We start from the raw sequence: 20249 nt of genomic DNA, 5'->3' as shown, positions 1-20249 counted from the left end.
GGCTTTTCTTTAACCTCACTTTTCCTCGCTTTCTTCATTGGCCACTTCTGCCTTTCTTTTCCCATTTTTTAGTTCTTCCTTCTAAGACTCATCTTCCTTAGAGATTATAGTTTTTTAACAGAATTCTGTCTGAGAGTTTACTAGATTTTAATATTTTCCCTTGTTGGATGTAGGTGGTCTATCCCCTTTGCCACAGTGTGCCTCTTTTCCTTCTATTTCCACTATCTTTTCTTTTCTCTGTGCTCAGTCCTAGGTTGTCACAGTGGACCTTTTTGTTCGACATGGCGGACCTAGAATGAGCATGCATAGATTACCCCTATTGCAGCTTGCCCAGCCTTCTACGCTCTCGTCTCACCACTTGAGGTTTCACCCCCGAGAGAACTAAGTGAACTTCAGGGTCTTTTGCACTAGTTGCAAGGTGGCCTTCCTTGCCACTTGTGAAGCAAGATAGCCTTCCTCGTGGATGCTGAATAGGAGCTGTGTCCCTTCCAAGTTCTCGGGATAGTTCTTCAATTAACTCACTTACACTCTAGTCGGTCAAGTTGTGGAGATAGTTCTTTGTTTCTTTCCACAAACTCCCTCATAGAAAGCAACCCTTGCTTAATCCTTCCTAGCTTACAAAGAAGCACATCTTCATCACTTCTTGGGTCTCTATACCTCGCGAGATGTGTTACCTTCATTTGCTCATAAGTAGAAATTATCTTGGGTGGGTATTGATAATGCCACTTTTGAGCTTTGTCCTAGAGAGTCTATGGGAAGTAATTATCCCATCCTTGGTGACTTCCATCAGTCTTTCCCACCCTTCAAAGGCTTGTGCATGAATGCTTAGATCCTTCTTATCCAATTTTCAGAGTGTATGGGAAGTAATTATCCCATCCTTGGTGACTTCCATCAGTCTTTCCCACCCTTCAAAGGCTTGTGCATGAAAGCTTAGATCCTTCTTATCCAATTTTCAAAGTCTATGGGAAGTAATTATCCCATCCTTGGTGACTTCCATCAGTCTTTCCCACCCTTCAAATGCTTGTGCATGAATGCTTAAATCCTTCTTATCCCCTTTGAAAATTGGTAGCTCTATCTTTACTTTATTCCTCATTCTTTGTAATGCTTCTAACTCTTATGCAAGTGTTTTGAGTGTTGTCCTCCAGTCAAATCTTTCATGTTCTTCTTCCAAGCTTGTATCATACTCCTCTCCCCTTTCTTCCTCAAGAACTTCTCCTCTTCTTTGAGCTCTTATGCCAACTCATTCCTCTCTCCCAACAGCTTGATCCCTTTTGTCCAAGACTGCTTTCTTGCTTTAGATGTATTCCTTTTGCTCGAATACTAGATTATCCTACTTGCTAAATTCTATTGGTACTCTAGTGCCTCCTATCTTGTGCATGTGTTATCTTAAGGTCCTACCTTGTTCTTAAGGTCCTACCTTGTGCATGTGCTATCTTAAGGGCTTCTATTAAATCTTTCCTAACATGTTCTAGCTCGAGTATATATGTCATATAATATACTAATTTTCATGTGACCTTGATTTGCAATAAGCTTTGAGTAGAACATTTTCTCTCCATGAGTAGCATTTCAACGAATGTGTTTTCATTGGCATTTTGATGAATGTGCTCCCCAAATATACACCCACAACGATTTTTTTGGAATAAATAATTTTGGTATGTAAAATCTTATTCTGTTTAACCTTACAAAAACCTAGCCTTTGTCACGCCATTCTCCCCTTCAAGGTGATGGGAGGACTTGAGAATGGTAGCCACTGTCATGCGTCCCTGAAACTTCGAATATTTTTTAAGGTTCAAAGGCCTATTTTAATTTAGAAACAAATCCTGTCAAATCCAAATCGGCGTATAATGAATTTCATGGAAGCCACATGTACAATGAGAAGCTGACCATCATTTCGATGCCAAATCTATTATGGGGTATAATAAAGGAGGTAGCGGAAGAGGCTCGAAAAAAATGTCTGTAGAATCTTTGGTACGCTCGAAGAGCTGTGGCACCCATAGCCGACATAGTCGTGTGGCTTCCCAACAATACAAGCGATGTCGGTTTCGTCAGAGAAGAAAAAAAACGCAGATATATGTTGTATTTGTTTCTTTTCGAATATGATGCTTTTTTTCATCATGTTATTTTTCAATATTTTTTTGGTCGCGCAACCCAAGAGCTCAATTTTGCACTGTTTGCAACAATTTCAATTTCCCGTAATCGTGACAAATTACTTGCAATACTATTCTATTTCATCTCAATAATTCAACTTTGTAAGACATCATAGGGTCGCCAAATGTAGACGATGGAATTCTCACCCGTCTTAGCTTCCAAGAATACTCTCGAGTTATTTCAATTTGTTTTGACTTTGCCTCACAACAAGAATGACCATTGTCAACTATCACTCAAAGCTTAACAAAGTCAATGCAAGCTATCCACCTTCCTACAATCTCAATGCGATCGCCACGTGACTTGCGGTCACACCACCTAAGTTGCCAAGCCTAGCTTATTCATTCTTAATCTCACTCTCTATATTATCAAACGACATTCTAGTGCATTTTTACCTACCAAAATTAAGAAACAGGATGAGAAATTAAGTAGCCTTTTTTTTAAAGCCAGATTTTTCATATATTAAATGGGCATATATTAAAGATTTTAGAAACTAATTTAAAAGTTGTCCTTATTTCGATTGGTCGAAAAACATTATTTTTTTTCGAGTCAACCATAGAGTTGGCCTCGTTAACTTCTGTCTTGCTACTTTTTTATGCCCACTTTCTTCGCTGTTTTCTGCTGCTTCTCGTGGATCTCATGTTTTTTTTTACATGGTAGTTGCGAGTGCCACCCTCGTCTATCCATGGCGACCACGAGAGGCCCAGCGTCCCCCCAACAGCACCAACCCACCCACCGACCCACCCACCCTGTCTGCAGCTGCCATATCACCAACGCCAGCCCCATGAAGACCTTGCTTAGCCCGGCAATGATAGCCTCTAATTCACAACCAAAAGCTTCTATTGCTGAAGAGAATGGCAACTAGTAGCAAATTCAATCGGAACCCTAAATGTTTCCTTCCCTAAGGTGTACAGACCAGATTTGGAAGATGTACAGAGATACAGCCGTAAGCGAAGCAGCAGGTGCCCACAGAATGATGCCATTGCTAAACAACATTAGTCCTCTTAGCCACCACCTAGTCACAAACTGAATCATGAATCCGTGTTCTCTGAAAAGACACTCGAGATTTAAGGTTCATCACCCATCTTCAAACTTAATGATCAGACATGCTCTAACTCTATGCACGTTTTAAGTAACAATCAGAGGGAGCACTTGCCTTAACTTGACACCATGCCAACTTCATTACACTAAAACCTCTGAATATTGCCCTCAAAATGGATGGCATGGATGTTACCCATGAGACAAATGTACACCAATCAAAAAAATTAGGTTGTCTTACCTACCTAAACAAAGAAAAAAGTGCAATCTTGACAACAAGGGGTTGCATTGGTTGGAGGTCCTGTTACAGGCAATATACAAGGCCAGACAGTGAGTGACAGACTCAAGCTGCTTCAGCACCAGGCTTGGCAATGGTGTAGCATGGTGGGACAAAGCTTCTAAGGTTATTTGTTATGCTAGCAATTATGGATGCAGTGGGAGCATTATACAAGCCACAAAAACTGTGGGAAGAATGGGCTCTCTGGGCCTCCTAATCCTTCACCAATAGCTGCTGCAATCTGTGGACATCATATGGAGTATGGTCTCTCCAACCACCCTTTTAGTCCATGATTACACCTGCAAGACTAGAAATGGCTGGAGAATGGAGAAATGTTGGTGCTTTTCTCATGTTGCACATACCTAACTTGCTTGGTAAAACATGCTTTCCCATTCATCTTTTCTATAGTCCCAGCAACACATAGTATAGCAGTGTAGTTGGCAAGGCAACAAGCATGCCAAAAATAACTCTGCAAAACAATGAGTTGTTAGATACTTATCCACAAAGTTTTTGTACTACACAACCCACCCACACCCATACTAACATGCATGCACATGCGTGCACGCGCACACATTCACAACCAATTTTGAAGAGGTACAAAAATTCGCCTCAAGAATCTTCTTCTGATGAAACACTTTGAGACATACGCTGTGCTAAGAATATCTGGGTGCAAATCGTATTCCCTCGCGAAGACAAACGGAACAATGCCTTGTGGAAGTGCAGCCTAAAATATCAACAAAAAGTACTGTCATGAAAATTGACACAAAATACAGCAAAGTATTAGAGCATGCTATGCATGTAAATGTACAACAAACTAGGGACAAGAAGAATCAGGCTGGTCAGGTAACATACATTTCTCAACTTACATCAATTGCACTAGGTAGAGACTGCACATTAGTCAGAGATTCTAGACAGATACAAGCCAAAAAAAAAAGGGGGTCAAACTCTGGTCAAAGCTGAGCAGAATGGTCAACGATTCAAGTGTCTTCGATGCTCCTTCACATCCATCAAATGCGATCAAAAACAATCCAATCTGCTTTCCTACCTCTTTTCCTTTTTCCCTTCTTTTTAGGTTCTCGTCCATGCACGTAGCTCAAGGGATAGTCAGGGTCAGTATCGTGCACATCCCGCAGACATCAGCGTCGTGCCAATCCCACACAATTGTAACCCTCTTGTATGATGTGATACGTCATATAATCACATGCACTTATTAGGCCATTGGTCGGGTGTCACCATTTGGCCACCCAAGTGGTCCCCAGTCTCGTGTCGCTTTACACGAGGCCAGGCATCCTTTGTGCTGCCCATGTTGTGGCTAGTGTGTGGACCGGAGTGCCCGGGATTGATCCCAGACTTGTGCTTTCTGGTGAGCCTGACTTGTGCCTATGATTGTGCAAATTTCATGAACACGAGGATTTCCATGACAAAGTTGCATATGCACACATGTTTCGTGCCTGAAATTTCATGTGTTTGCTTGCTATGATGTGTCCCTTCATGGGCAAGGCACGACCACCCATGAACCGTCATGGTCAGGTGACTGACAGAATAAACAATAAACATTTGTGCAAGTACAAGCATTCTGAATGGAATCCTGTAAACCTGCTACAGTGTGCTGCAGACTCCTACAGTGTGCTGATGTGGCAAACGGTGATGGCATTGTAATCTGACATTCCCAAAGCTGACGTGTAAGGATCTCCTTCATTCCAGAAACTGACGTGTAATGATCTCCTTACGTTCTGCATTCCGGAATCTGATGTGCCCTCCCTCCTAGCACTTCATCCCTAGATTCTGCCCATTTCTGGTGTCCTTTTGGTCCCTTTTGCATGGCCCTTGATTGTGGGCTGGCCACCCCTATTTTACAATTTTTTTGGGATTTTTCCAAGCCCGTATGGTTTTTTCCCAGTCAGCCAGTTCAGTCCTCCAGTCAGCCAGATTCAGTAGCTCCAGTCGGCCAGAACTCCCCACCTATAAATAGGTGGGCTGGCCTCTCAGTCTTGTATCTTGCCTAGTCTATCTTTTGCTCCCTCACTTATGAGACTTCTTGTGTCTCTTGCTTGGGACGTTGGGTGCTATGCAACCAGTGATCTTGTGGATACTTCTTTTGGAGATGTTCCTGTAGCGAAGGATAGTGGGCTAGTTTTGCTCACTCCATCTAAGAAGTTTATTTCTCCTGTTGCCTTGCCTTCAGTTTCTGTGCATACTTCTCCTTGCTAGGATGATATCTCTAGTAATGTTTTTCAAGAAGAGAGTGGGCTATCTTTGCTCACAGCTTCTCCTATTGCTTCGCCTCCGACTCTTTCTTCGTCAACCAGTGACCAGGATGTGTTGTTGGTCCCTTTGCCTTCTATGGAGGAGCTTGCTTCTACGTTGTGTGATGCTATTGAGGAGGCTACTACTACTTCAGTTACCACTACTGTTAATGTTCCTATTTCCCTTACTCTGTGAGGATTCTGGATTGTGGTCAAGTGTGTCCGTGACCGTGCCTAGGGCACAGTGGTACTTCCAGGGCTTGAAGGATTGGGATTTGGATTTGGTTGGGCTTGTGGAGTCCTGACATCAGTTTTCAGAGGGGACAATTGAGTTCTTACATCTAGCGATGCCGACCTTCAAGGAGGGTGCTATTGTACAGCATTGGGCTTCTCTTGGTACAGAGTTGGAGAAGATGGACTCTATTTCTTTTGAGGGTATTATCTTCTTGGAGCTACAGGCGTCTAGGGATTTCTGTGGCACTGTGTTTACATTTGGGTTTGGCATCGATATTTGGAGCAGCACAACGCAGCCTACATGGTTGTTTTCTTCTAGAGGAGCAAGTGTACCTCGCAGCTTGTTTTGTTGCTTTTGTAGTTGAGTGCTGTGGAGGTTGCTTGTGGAGCTTTCCTGGTACCTGTTGTTGCTGCATTCTTTTGTCTTTGACAGAGGATGACTTCTTCGGCTTCTCGGAGTATGTTCAGCATCTGGTGTTGAGAGGGAGTGTTATCACATTCATCCCCAGTTTCTGCCCATTTCTAGTGTCCTTTTGGTCCCTTTTGCATGGCCCTTGATTGTGGGCTGGCCACCGCTATTTTACATATTTTTCCGGGATTTTTCCCAGCCCATATGGTTTTTTCCCAATCGGCCAGTTCAGTAGCTCCAGTCGGCCAGATTCAATAGGTCTGGTCGGCCAGCACTCCCCACCTATAAATAGGTGGGCTGGCCTCTCGGTCTTGTATCTTGCCTAGTCTATCTTTTGCTCCCTCACTTATGAGACTTCTTGTGTCTCTTGCTTGGGATTGTACCACTTCAGTATATTCAACATAGTTGCTCTCTCTCTCTCTCTCTCTCTCTCTCTCTCTCTCTCTCTTGCACTCTCTATTCAGCACACTCTAGTGCCCTTGCTTCTGCTCTATGCACTCTTTCACTCCCAAGGGCCATGATGGCCGGGAATGGTCCCCAGTCGGACCATTCCCGCCGCAAGTCGCCTGACAGGCTGGAATGGTCCAGGGACCGTTCCCTACTCCATGAGGATGCCCTGTCTTCTGACTTGATTTGTGGTATGTGAACACCTTTTCTTCATACAGGTACCTACAACCATTTGCAAATCTGAGCATACCAGGTGATCAGTATTCTCTCCTACACCCAAGCATCTTCATCTATTGGGGTCAACCTATACAACCTCTACGAAACCCTAATCCATATTGTAAGGACATGCCGTGCGACCTAACAAAAACCCTAAAATTTTGAGCATTTCTGACGCCCTGAATTCGCCATCTTCCTCCTGACGCTGCTGGTTGCTGATTTCGGTACCTGTGCTCATGGTGCTTGTTTGGTGCCCGTGGGCACCACTCGAGACCTGTTGCTGATGCTAACGTGCTCAACTTTTATCTACGATCTGTTGTTTCCAGTGGTGCCCAAAAGTGTCTGTTCTAGGAGAATCAATCTCAATTGAGGACAACTCTTGAGAAGACGGAGGGAACATCACCCTCTAAGTTTCTCCCATGATAGGCTCAATGGGAATTATTAGATGAACTAATTTTCCAAAAATTATGTTGCTTTACATGAAAGCTTGGACATGGGAGTTGCAAGAATGGCTTGCTAGAAGAATCTTCCTCATCCATAATGGCTCACAAGATGCAAAGCATGCAACTTTGTACTCAATATCTGTTGATGAGAGTGAATTGTGGGTTGTTTCTTACTAATCCCAAACCAAGAGAAAAACAATGTTATATTAATGAATCACCCACTTAGTTTAAGTCAAAAAAGCCATTGAGGGTCTTACCCGTAGAAGAATAGGTGATGCAATAGTCTTGAATATCACAGATATATCTGTACACCCACAAACTTACATTTCAATGATTGATTGGTGGTGTTTCACAAGACCCAAGAGGAATGGCAATCGTGTGAGTCGGATGCCACTTCGGACATACCAGGAAAGGCTTTCAGGCAACGGTTCCAAGGGAGGATGATCCTCCAAGGGGTGGAGTGAGTGTGCCAGACTCAATACTCAGGAATAGAAGACCACAGAAAGTGTTCAAGGACAGGACATGAAGAGCTAGGAGACAAGATGGAACACATACATAGATCTTCATCAGATTTAGAGTGGATTTGGAGATCGGGCAAGGTTTTCAATGAAAAGGTTGCCAAAAAGGGAAGCATGACAAGTTTGGGATTGTCCCGAAGAAAAATCTTTTGGAACTTGTCATGGAAATCCCGGTAGTTCTCGAAAGCACTAGTCACCGTCTGGGTACGCTAGATATAAATTATTGCACATTGTGCGCCTTTCGTCCGTATTTCTCGTTTAGCCTACAAGTGGCTTATTAAAGAAAAGTTTGGAATCCCTGGCTCACACTTAATGGTCACTAGGGCTTTGGACACATTCCGGGTAATCCGAAAAGTGTACCTGTCCCAATCAATGTCTGGCTGGAACTTATTGAACCATTGAATTCCCAAAATTATGTATGCTCCTACAAGAGGGGCAACCATAAAGTCTCGCACAAACTCTATGCCCTGACGATCACTCTCTCATGTATTGTACGTACCAGGTATCAAGAAGAATCTCTTACCAGTTTTGGCCATTGTTGGGTCCGGCGTAGTGGTCCGTTTTATGGATGACACATACATTGTACATGATTGCAGTGATGGGGATATTACTATTGTATCCGGTACTTTATGTTATGGTTTTTAGAGACTTATGAATACAAGAGAGTTGCATATGATGCACATGCAATGTCTAGTACATCCTACAGGAGATATAGGCATTTGTAGTGGGAATATTTGTAGTTGTTAGGGGTTAATAAGTGCTATGCACACTAGAGGTTTTTGAGTCACTTATAGATGGTTTATAACCTTTGACTCACTTACACATTTATAGGAACACTTGGCACTCTTTGGTTTGACCCCATTTGGGACTTTGTATTTTGAAGGTTCTTTACGCTTTTGCTCACTCACGAGTCACAACTCCTACGTGAGATATTCCAGTGCCAACTTCTCCTTGCAAGCAATCGACTGTGTGTATCCTTCTTGTGTTTGACAAGCTTTCCATTTGCTCTTGTTGTCTTGCCATGCACCAACATTTGGTATATTAGCAAGGTTCGAGTTGCCGTAACACTCCCACGCTTTCGACTAGGCGCAGGAGGTGCTACTTTTGCAGGCAGGCGACGCAGGCGCAGCAGGAGCTTTGCTACAAGCGTTGCACTAAGGCGGCGGGCGCTGAGCTATGTAACAAGCGCAGCAGGCAGGCGACATAGGCGGCAATGCTGAACCATGTAGCAAGCGCTCCTTGCAAGCAATCGACTGTGTGTATCCTTCTTGTGTTTGACAAGCTTTCCATTTGCTCTTGTTGTCTTGCCATGCACCAACATTTGGTATATTAGCAAGGTTCGAGTTGCCGTAACACTCCCACGCTTTCGACTAGGCGCAGGAGGTGCTACTTTTGCAGGCAGGCGACGCAGGCGCAGCAGGAGCTTTGCTACAAGCGTTGCACTAAGGCGGCGGGCGCTGAGCTATGTAACAAGCGCAGCAGGCAGGCGACATAGGCGGCAATGCTGAACCATGTAGCAAGCGGTGCAAGGCAGCAGCAGCACTGTGCAGTGTGCGCTGTGCATAGGGCAGCATACACCCGGCGAAAGCAAGAAGCGACAGCAGCAACTATAGGATGGTGGCGGCACTGCAAAGCGGCTTCAGCAGGCAGCGGCGCTGCACAAACAGCAGCAGCAATTGGCGGGGTTAAACAAGTAGCAGCTGGAGCTGAACAGATGCTGCACAAGGCAAAGCAACGGCGGTAGATGGCTGAATTGGGCGCTGCACAGGCAGCAAAGGGAGGCCCAACCTGCCCAGGCGGCACAAGAAGAGGCTTAGGGCTTTACACAAGTCGTAGTGATAGGAAGCTACGAGCAAGACATATCTTTGAATAGGTGGCTTTGACGCTGAAGGGATCTATTCTGCAACAAACACTCAAGTATCATAAAAGCAAGTCATCAGGTGTCATGTGCACGCCCCTGCCATGGCTAATCTTCGGGATGAACATTCTTAATCCCCGACTAATCATCAATTAAAGTCAGCATTTAATAGCATTCACATTAGCATCATCAACAGCATATCATCATCATCAGAATCATCGTCACCATCATTAGCATCATCTTCAGCAGCATATCAGCATTTATAGCATCAGAGGGTCCATGAAGACCTGTCGGCTGGCTGAAGGGGCTTCAAGGCAGTGTCGACCAGGCATCAGAGTGAAGGAGCAGTAGGCAAGGCAAGCATTGGCAGCAGGCGCAACATTTAATGGCAAGTATTGGCAGTAGGCACAGCATTTAATGCCTATAGCCGTGTTTCCCAAGTGATATTGTCACAGGAAACGGCCCTTTCCACCCCTAAAAACTCGTTTCCCCATTTCCATTCCTCGAACATTTCTGTTCCCGTTTCTCGTTTCTAGTGACTATAAGGCCGACAGCTACTGGAACAGGCCGATCAGGACCCCTCAACATATATATAGGCATCAGCCATTCATAAGTCACATCATAAAGTTCATTCAGCATTCATCAAGTCTAGCATCAATAGAAGTCATGTAGAAGGGGCCAAGGGTCACCCCTCAACATATATATAGGCATCAGCCATTCATAAGTCACATCATAAAGTTAAAGTTCATTCAGCATTCATCAAGTCTAGCATCAATAGAAGTCATGTAGAAGGGGCCAAGGGTCACCCCTATGGGGCTGACCAAGGCCTACACATGTACAAGCATTTATGCAACCTTTTTGTACCATATAAAAAGACAAGAAAACCCTGACACTAATCGCTCTCTTCTTCTCTCTCCTATGTCACATGCACTCTATACTGTAGTGCATGGTAACAAGATGCCTCATCATGAGTGCAACATTGTACAATAGTAGAACCCTTTAGGATTTGATATTTGTCGTATGCCATGACCCCATTGTAATCCTCAGTCGAAGATATGTCAGGCACGAGCTACATAGGTCATTCCTCAGCCTTAAGGAGTCAGTCAGTCAAAGTCCCTTAACCCACTTGGAGACTATCATTCATGCATATAGAGCTGTTTCAAGTCATCGGAGTGTCTCTTGTATAGATCACTCAACATACCTTATTAAAAGTATAGGCAAGGTGCCTTTGATATTGGCCAATGGGAAGCCGAGTTGCATGAATGATGTGTTATATGTGCCAGGCATAAAGAAGAACTTAGTGTCAGTGTCTTCTATTACCAAGAGGGTATGCATGTGGAGTTTGTGGGTGAGAAGTGTCTCACCAAGGACCCTAAGAAAGAGTTCCAAATTGTATCCATAGGTTCACTTTGCAATGGTTTGTATAGGTTGGATACCTATGACAAACAAACACATCATGCATGTTCAATTGCATCAACTGCAAATGCAATGAAGGCAGTTGAATTATGGCATGCCGCGTTTGGGCATGTAAATTTCAAGAGTTTGATCCTTTTGCAAAAGCATAATATGGTGGAATGCATGCCTCATATAGAGATCCCAAATGATCATGTTTGTGAAGGTCGCATTCTTGGCAAAATGCATAGGAAGCCATTCCTAGGAGATGGTTCAGCGAGAGCTAATGGTAGATTATAACTCTTTCATAATGATGTTTGTGGTCCTATGAGGACACCATCTTTGGGGGGACAACTATATTTTGTCACATCCATCGATGACTATGCTAGGTTCACATGGGTGTTTCCCATGAGCATGTTCTGAGTGGTGTTTAGGGCTGAAAAAAGACTCTCAGAGCTTCCGCGTGTTACACAGAGCCATTCTGCTTGCTGCTTTGTTTTGTGCGCCCCTTCATAATTGTCACGCCCAACATTGAGCGCTTAGGCTGTGTGCGCATGACATCCCCTCCTACTAAACTTGATGATGGGATTCCAACTTCTTACCCTAGATGACTGTCATCATCCCCTGTCTCCACATATGGTCTCCCATACATGTCATCCTTCCCTTCCTAGCAACCTTTTCATTGAAAACCGTGCCTAAGGTCTCTGAATTCACTCCAAGTCTCATGTAGAGTTATGTGCATCTGTTCCACTTTGTCCCCTTGCCTTCTTGCCCCATCCCGAAACACAAACATGAATCCTTCTTGAAGACTGATCCTGGAATCCTTGGCTCCACCCCTTGGATGATGGAAATATGCACGATATATGGACACCTCCCAATGAAAGCTTATAAAATTTCATAAAAGCTTTTATACTCTAGAACCGCTCATTGATGCATTGTGGAAAGAAAATGCCGTGCGTGAAGCTTAACTTTAAGCCTTAAAATGCTTTGATTTGCTGAAGATTGTGTTGGCTGAGGACAAGGGGCTGCTGTTAAATACCGACACATATGGCGTTCAGCATGTTAGCATTCCATGTGAACAGGCTCTAGGCTCTGGTGAATAACCTTGATCTAAAGAGTGCCTGGTTATAATGGTTGACAATCGAGGCCATATACAGCATAAATTGAGAAGCATATCATTGTTAGCCCACTACAGTAGGACAAGGTCAATTGGTGATTAATGAGTAGGGATGCACTAAGGTAAGATAGGTGGCACGCCTGTGATGGGAATATCAATGTCTGAAGTCATGAAGGCCTTAACAGAAAGCAGGCTGGGACCAGAATGAGCAATGTTGACATATATGGCAGCCAAGATTTCAGCATAGAGGAGATGGACAAGAAGCGTGTAGGTATGGGCAGCCAATTTGGGGGCTGTTTTCAGCCCAAGGCAGCCCAAATCAGCAGGCCAGGCGCCTAAGACCCCATCAGGGGTCGGACATGTGAACGACCCTTGTGGGATCAACTTAGGGGTTTGCCCTTCTTTGGGGGCCCCTGCCATTGACCGCAAAGCCCCTCATTTTTCATTCAGCTCTTCTCAAGCCTCAGCACAAATCAGCAGCCAAAAGAAGCCCAGAACCAGCCTGAAACTATGACTGGTAGAGAGAAATACTCAACCGATCGGGGCCACAACAGCACAAGCAATGTAGAGTAGAAAGCATACCTGCACTATAGCTGCATGCAGATTAACACCTCTTAAGCCGACCGCAATTGAAGAAGCAGCCATTACGGCTGGTCCTGTCAGAAACCTGACAGCCATTGCAAATGTGGCTAAGGACGCACCACAGGCAATGAGTCTGGGCTGGAGGGCCATAAACAAACCTAACCAAATGCAATCAAAATGCCTATTAGGCAAGAAAATGGTTTGCAGAGAATGCCTGCATAAGTAGGTTTCTAAAAACAAATATGCATGAGAACTTCACCTAAACTGAACATAGCCATCCCCAGACCAGCATCCGATAGTATGCTTATCGAGTTGGCAATGATCTTTGGCATGCCAATGTTCCACCTTCAAAGATCCACAGAAAGACAAAGTATAAGCATAGGCTTTCAAATAATGTGTCATGCTTCACAACAACTGCCAATATACATAACAGCTAAGCCAGATTGCCAACACACCCACTCACCTGAAGGAGATAAGAGACCACACTAGGCCAATTATACTTGAGTATGTATTAGGATTCCGGAGGAGTTTTCGGCTAACCATCTGTAGGATGAGCTTCATCATGACAGGAGTAGGAGGCATCTCTTTAGGTTTTCCAAATCCAGGCATTTTAGGGGAAAGTGGTGTTGTTATCGACATGGATGCACTTTGCTGATCTTTATTCATCGGTGAGCCTGTCTCTTCTGGGTACACTGCTCTGCTCCCGAAACTGAAGTCTTCATCACCATTGATAGCAGGTTGTGGTGGATGTGGTCGCTCATTCAAGGGTTCATGGAGATCTGCTAAAATTCAAACATGAAGCTTCAATGGAGAATACCAGGTAATGGTTGATCATGACATTATATATGCTATCAAACATGGATGAAACCAACCCACAAGTATCTGATTACCTCCGTTAGATGTTTGAGCTCGAGAAGGCCGAATGTGCGTTCTTACTTCCTTCAGTTCTTCTGCATCTTTGCTGTTGTCAATGCTTCCCTTTATATGCATCCTGGCTTCTGAGACAGGGGAAGTTGTTGAGCTCCACACAAACATGTGCAGCTCCTTGCCATCATCCTCCAGCCTTGGAGAGCCCCCAGGGTCAGGTATCTTCTTGGATATCTGTGATGCTCTAGGCGAGAAGTTTATGGTGTTTCCTCCTGAATATGCCGGCCAGCTGCTGGTATTGATATGCCCCGGACCATTTTGCCCAGTCCCAAAAGGCTCATGTGGCATGCCATTTGGACCATGATTCCTTGTGCCATAGCCATGGCTGTACAAAGAATTCAAGGGTGGAAAACGAAGCGAATTCATGCCTCTTGAACCTGCATGTACCTCCTTGTAATTATCCTCGTTGGCATTTGATGCCCTTGGGGTCGGAGCATGGGAGGACTGCCCAGAATAAACATCCGAGGCCGTGAAGTTGGAGTGCCTTGGGCTGACAGCCCTTGTCGACATCAAGGAATGCATGTCCGGGTTATTCATCCTGAATTCCCGAGGCGTGTTGTTCCGAGATGAGTAGACAGAATATATCTCTGCTCCTGTCAAGTTTGAAGGCCTGGGAGTGATGGCCTTTGATGAGGGCATTGATGTCAACCCTAGAGACCTCCGTGGAGAGGCAAACATATTCAGAGAAGGTGGACGAGAAGAAGAAGACTTGCGTATTGTTACCCTTATCTTACCATCTTCCCCGACATCGGCTTGTGTTTGAAGAGGCTCCCGGCCATCGAGAGAGACCACATCTGACTCCACTTTGAAGGAGATGATGGAAGCTGCTACCCCAGGAAATTGTTCTGTAACAAGAAGCTTGGCAGCTCTATACTCGAACAAGAAGAGCATGAGAGTGTACCATATGATGCATTGAAGCACCACAAGCTGCACCATTAGGTCTCCATAGAAGCTCCCATACATGGCTTTTAGCATGGGGATTCCCATGACTAAAGTGTTGGGGAGAGTAGCAAGGGCAAAGAGGGTGATCATCCAGTCTAAGTTCCCATTTGGTGAGAATTTGGTCCATGCTGCTAGCACAAGCAGAATGGCTAACTTAGAAAGAGTGTCTGCTAGGATGAACATGCCATCCATCTTGTATGGATTGTTGGTAGAGATGAAATGGAACGATAGCAGTGGCACAGCAAACACCGCAACGAAGCGGTTAATTCCGGAGCATTGTACAGGAGTGAAGATCTTCCACCATCTCACTGATCCATATGCTAAGATCATGGCCACATACAGAGGCACCATGGCACTGAGAACGGTATAAAGATCCTTGATGCTTATCATCTTCACAGAAAAGCCACTGCTACAGTTCGAGAGATGATGAGAACCAGAAACTAGATATGAAGGAAAGAAAGTTAGGGTTTGAAGGAATTAGAAAGCCAGGGTTCGAGGATGAAAACCAGGAAACTAGGGTTTGAGAAATCAGACAAAGAAGAACACGGAGCTCTTTGGCAAATCTATGCTTGTGCAACACTTCACTGATGTAAACCAGAATTGCAGCAAGTGCTACCCTGGAGCCAGTATTGTGGTGAAGAAGCAGTGATATAAAATCTGTTGAAGGAAAGCCTTGCAGAATCTGTTGTAGCCAAGCTTTGTGGTGGAACATAGGAGCACAGTGATGCTACAAAAGCAAATGCAGTACACCAATTCTATAGGCGTCTCATGTTTCCCCACATTTGGGCAAGCAAGCTCAATTGTAGCCCCCAATCAGGAAAGGGCATAATTGGAGGAGAAGGCAGACAGAAGGGCACAATTGCAGAGCAATGTGGGTGCTACTTGGCCAATGGATGAAAAGGGTTGAAGGTCTGTGAAGAAAAGAAAAGCTAATAAGAGAGGGACCAAAAGGGCAACAGCTAGAAGAAGGCCATGCCATAGCTGGGGGTGCTTGTTGGGCGGGGGCCATGTGCGAGTGCAGGTTAAAAGTTGGAAAAAGGAGATGGGCGATGGACTAGAAAGGGAGTGTGCAGAGTACCTCATCTTGCAACCACACTGGTGCTCACAGTGAGTGTGCTTTCTGCAGAGGTCCAGAGACGTGATGTGACTCACTACACAATGTCAATGGTTCTGGGGCCTAGACTGAGACAGTGAACTACTGCACAGGGGTGGGTGGAGAGAGAGAGAGAGAGAAAAAAAGAGGGAGAGAGAGCGTGTCTACTGTCCTGTGTCATCGTGTACACAGAGAGAGAAAAAGAGAGAGAATGTAAAGAAGAGTCTAGGCACTGTAGGGAGATAGAGAGTGTGTCGACAGAGATGGAGAGAGAGAGGGAGATAACTAACGACTGTGCGTGGAGAGAGGAAAGAAAAAAGACTGTGAATTGTACGGTGTGTCTAGAGAGAGAGCGAGTGTGTAGAGAGAGAAAGGAGGTGTCTCTAGAGAGAGAGTATAGACTGCAACTAAAGCAGAACTGTGAGAGTATCTACAGTGAGGTCAGAGTGAACTGATCCTCAGATGCCCGATTGCCCGTATACAGAGAGAGGTGATGCTTAAGATGATGTGTGTGTGTGTGTGTATAGAGGGGAGAGAGGTCACACCGGTGAACTAACGCACAGTACCTAGCTTGTGTAGTCACTAGTGTATACTAGTGTATGTAGAGTGAATAGAGAGAGATGGGTTCACACTTCAAAGGCCAAGCTCAGCTCCCACACCACAAAGTGGAGGGTTAGAATCCTAGTGGACATGCACACATTGTTTTCTTGAGTACCGGAGACAGAGCAACATTCTCTCTTGGAATGCTTAGCCTATGCTACCATTCACACACGTTTTCCTCGCTTCCTCGCTTATTTGAGGAAGAACACAATATTGACACCTTCCACTCACAAAAGGGGAAAAGCATTGCTTTGTCCGCCTTCATTGCACACAGATACTCCACCCATCAAGAGACATTTTCTCTCTGACTCTCCTTTGGTATATGCATGCCATGCCTTCGTACTTTGTATGGGTCTCATAGACCGTGTTCGGCCTCCATAGATGGTAAAATGATCTATCTACGTCTCCCTCTCTACAAATATGATTCACATCAAACAATTTATTGCTTCATGCTATGGAGAATCTAGACACTTGCCTCCTAAGCACTCATGAATTCACTCTAGTCCATGGTACTCTTAGGTGAAAAGTAAGGGAAGGTTTTCCCTGCTCAAATTCCATGCCTATGCATAAACACCCTTATGGGCTTTCACGCACCTAGAAAAGGGGCCTACAAAAGGGGGAGATTTCCCATGCCCATGCTCATGAACGGGGACTCTCCCCCATTCATTTCCTTGCTTGCCCAAGAAAAGCTAAGAAAGGGCGGGGTGTCCTTGTGTCTATCAACACCCTTAGTTGTTTCTATAGAGAACTATAGCTCACGGTAGAACTGGCGAGTTCCTTGTCCAAAAACGTCCAATATAAATTTCTTTTCTCGAGAGTATAGCTCCATCTTCGTAGCCATCTTTGTAGGAGATGTAAGATAGATAAAAATCTCCTTTAAGGAGATGTAAGATAGATAAAAATCTCCTTTAAGGAGAGGTGAGAGGGAGGAGATTTCAAGTTTGTGAATGTGTAACATATATTTATATGATATCATTATAAACAATATGTAAAATATATATTATTTATATGAATAATACTAATGATGAATAAATTCAAGACAGCATGAAAAATGAAAAAGTAAAAGACTAGTTGTCAAAAGGATAGGGAACGAATAAATTGAATGTCAAAAAAAGTAAAGGACTAGCTGCTAAAAGGATAGGCAACAAAAGAACCTCATGTGTCATGTGTCATCCTTATGAACCTTGTACTTACCCTCAATATCCAACACCTGTGGGGTTGCCTCTGTGTCACAAAAGCAAATCCCATATATAGAGGTGTCGAGTGGAGGGCTTGGGTTACTAGGACTAAGGGGCGACTAGGTCTTTGGAGGAATTTTGCTCTCTCGAAGGACTGCCTGGGTGCATGGTGCCAGCCAACCAAGTGTCCAGGGTTGCTCCCTCGATGGGAACGTTTAGCTATCTTAGTTTATCTCCCTGAGGAGATTCTATTTTGGCTCGTATTCTTCTTCATTTTTTGTATTTTCTGGAGTTGTTCTCTTAACAAGAACTATTTTGTACTTAGCTCTACCTTTAACAAATGCATGCAAAAAAGGATGGCAAGTGCCTCTTTGAAATTTCCATTGGCATTGCAAATAAATAACTCCATAAGAAGACTATGAAGACCTCTTAGAGTTGGCAAGTGTGTTTTGCTATGTGCGATGGGGGATTCTCTCATGAAATCATTCACACTCTCTTTGATCAGTGCAAGCATGTCAAGTTGGAGAGGCTATCATAGTCTTACTTAATGAGCAAAGAATGGCAAGGTCAAAGCTAGGCATGTACGTTTTGTTTACCCCTAATTATTATTCAAGATCAATTTGAGTTGGTTCTGATTTACCCTGTCAAATGGATAGATTAAGCTCTAATTTTATTTCAATTGTGCCCTACATTCAATTAGGTTATCATTTATCTTGTAGATTGATTAGGTGGATGTTGAAGATGTCCTAATTCTTTTCAATTGGGTTCTAGATGCTGGTTAAGTTGAATTTGGTATGGTTGGTTGGTTGGTATGGTTGGTTAGGATGCATAGAGAAGCTCTAAGCCACTAACAAAGACGATTGAGGGCACACTTTTTGTTCAAGGAGGTTGGGGTTGATTGGCTACAAGGGTGGATCAACAAACATTCCACCCAGATGTGAGCTCCATGCAAAGCACAAGTGCATTATGAGTTTGCATCATGTACATACGCATATACCTCCATATGATTAAAATACATGTGTATATCTTCATATACGATTGAAACACATGTGTATATCTTCATACGATTGAAATACATGTTTATACCTTCATACGATTGACCAAGCTTCTAAGTTGAGAAGACCATACAAAGAATACAATACCTTAAGGGAACAATTTTTTACATTTAGTGTTTAATTGGTCAAGGAACTAAAAATACATGTTTATACCTTCATACGATTGACCAAGCTCCTAACTTGAGAAGACCATGCAAAGAATACAATACCTTTAGGGAAAAAAGTGAACAGTTTTTTACATTTAGTGTTTAATTGGTCGGGGAACTAAAGAAATAAAGCTAGTTTATGAGTTAACAAACATGAAATCTAGGTGGAGGGGCGGGGAGAGAGAGAGAGAGAGAGAGAGAGAGAGAGAGAGAGAGAGAGAGAGAGTAGTAATCAAAGTATTATAAGTTGCGTGTTGGGTTTTAAAAGAGAGAGAACTCTCACGGGCGAAGGACTAAAGTGTACACTACAAGGTGAAACAAAATAGCAACTTGAAAACATAAAATTTTACAAATTAAAAAAAACATTTAATGTAAAATGAGGAAATTGATGAGGAAAACAAAACAAAACTATCTACAAATATGAATGTGATGTGCAAACATGCATAGGTATGAAAAATAAAAACTTTCAATCTAGTAAACAAAACAAAAAAAGAGACTTGACATCTTGTCTATTGATCTTGTTTTCTTAAAAAAATTTAATTCCAAACTTTGAAATCACAAAGACATGAACTACTGTTTAATACAAAAATTTTATTATTTATTGCAAAAAATTAAGAGGAGTGTAAAAAGAAGTAAAATTATGAAACTGGGAAGCAATTTTACAATCCTTAGCCATTAAAAACATATCAACCTATCAAATTGATATATTTTAAGATCTAAGAAGGAATAACACTCTCCACATGACAAGCTTACAAGATTCATGAGGGTAACCTTCAGACCTATATCAAATTGATATATTTTAAGATCTAAGAAGGAATAACACTCTCCACATGACAAGCTTACAAGATTCATGAGGGTAAAGTTCACTACGAAAAGAATGAGGATTTTTGTGTAGTGGAGATTGAGGAAAACATTCAATGTTGAGGACACATACATCATGATGATATCATCTCACTTGGCAAAGTCTATGAAGAATAATAAGATTAGAAGCAATAAATAATTCATTGCTCAAATCATACATAAAGAGATAGAAGTTTGCAAAGAAACAAGCACAATTAATACTCATAAGGATTCCAAATGTTTGCTTTTAAAAAAGGAGTTGCCAAAATATATAAATAGGTTATTCAATAAGAAAGCAAGAGACATCTTCAATATATTATACAAGCTCGATCATAGAAAAGTCAAATGTGAATTGCAAAAGTCAAATATATTCAACCTAATATTAATAGCCAAGAGGCATCCTCTCAAATCCATATCCAAATATTCAAACTAAAATGCTTTCTATACATGATTCTAAAGTTTAAGAATTTATATTTGTGTCAACAGTGGTAAAGTTGAAGGTTTTGTATAGAAAGAGGGTTTTGTATAGAAAGAGGTGTTGCATTA

General features: G+C 43.1%; 1 protein-coding gene across 4 annotated transcripts; it reads right to left on the bottom strand.

Moving 5' to 3' along the window:
• Nucleotides 1–3327: 3327 nt before the first annotated feature.
• On the bottom strand, nucleotides 3328–15874 carry LOC147618925 (putative auxin efflux carrier component 1c). 4 transcript variants are annotated; one of them, XM_086774065.1, is made up of 6 exons: nucleotides 13813–15874; nucleotides 13386–13701; nucleotides 13182–13267; nucleotides 12923–13080; nucleotides 4108–4184; nucleotides 3328–3929 (listed from the first exon to the last, which is right to left on the bottom strand). In XM_086774065.1, exons 1-6 carry the CDS (start codon nucleotides 15179–15181, stop codon nucleotides 3863–3865), a joined length of 2073 nt encoding a protein of 690 aa, XP_086630191.1. In that variant the 5' UTR covers nucleotides 15182–15874; the 3' UTR covers nucleotides 3328–3862. The 4 variants fall into 4 exon arrangements, with proteins under 4 accessions (XP_086630191.1, XP_086630190.1, XP_086630189.1 ...); XM_086774064.1 differs by having other exon boundaries at nucleotides 13386–13704; nucleotides 13813–15836; XM_086774063.1 differs by lacking the exon at nucleotides 4108–4184 and having other exon boundaries at nucleotides 13813–15864.
• Between the last annotated feature and the right edge of the window lie 4375 nt (nucleotides 15875–20249).

This window comes from Cibotium barometz, chromosome 34 (genome assembly GCF_041138505.1).
Source record: "Cibotium barometz isolate CiBa-2024 chromosome 34, ASM4113850v1, whole genome shotgun sequence".
Taxonomy (NCBI): Eukaryota; Viridiplantae; Streptophyta; class Polypodiopsida; order Cyatheales; family Cibotiaceae; genus Cibotium; species Cibotium barometz.
The sequence above is the reverse complement of the archived record's forward strand: the minus strand, read 5'-3'. Positions and strand labels throughout refer to the sequence as shown.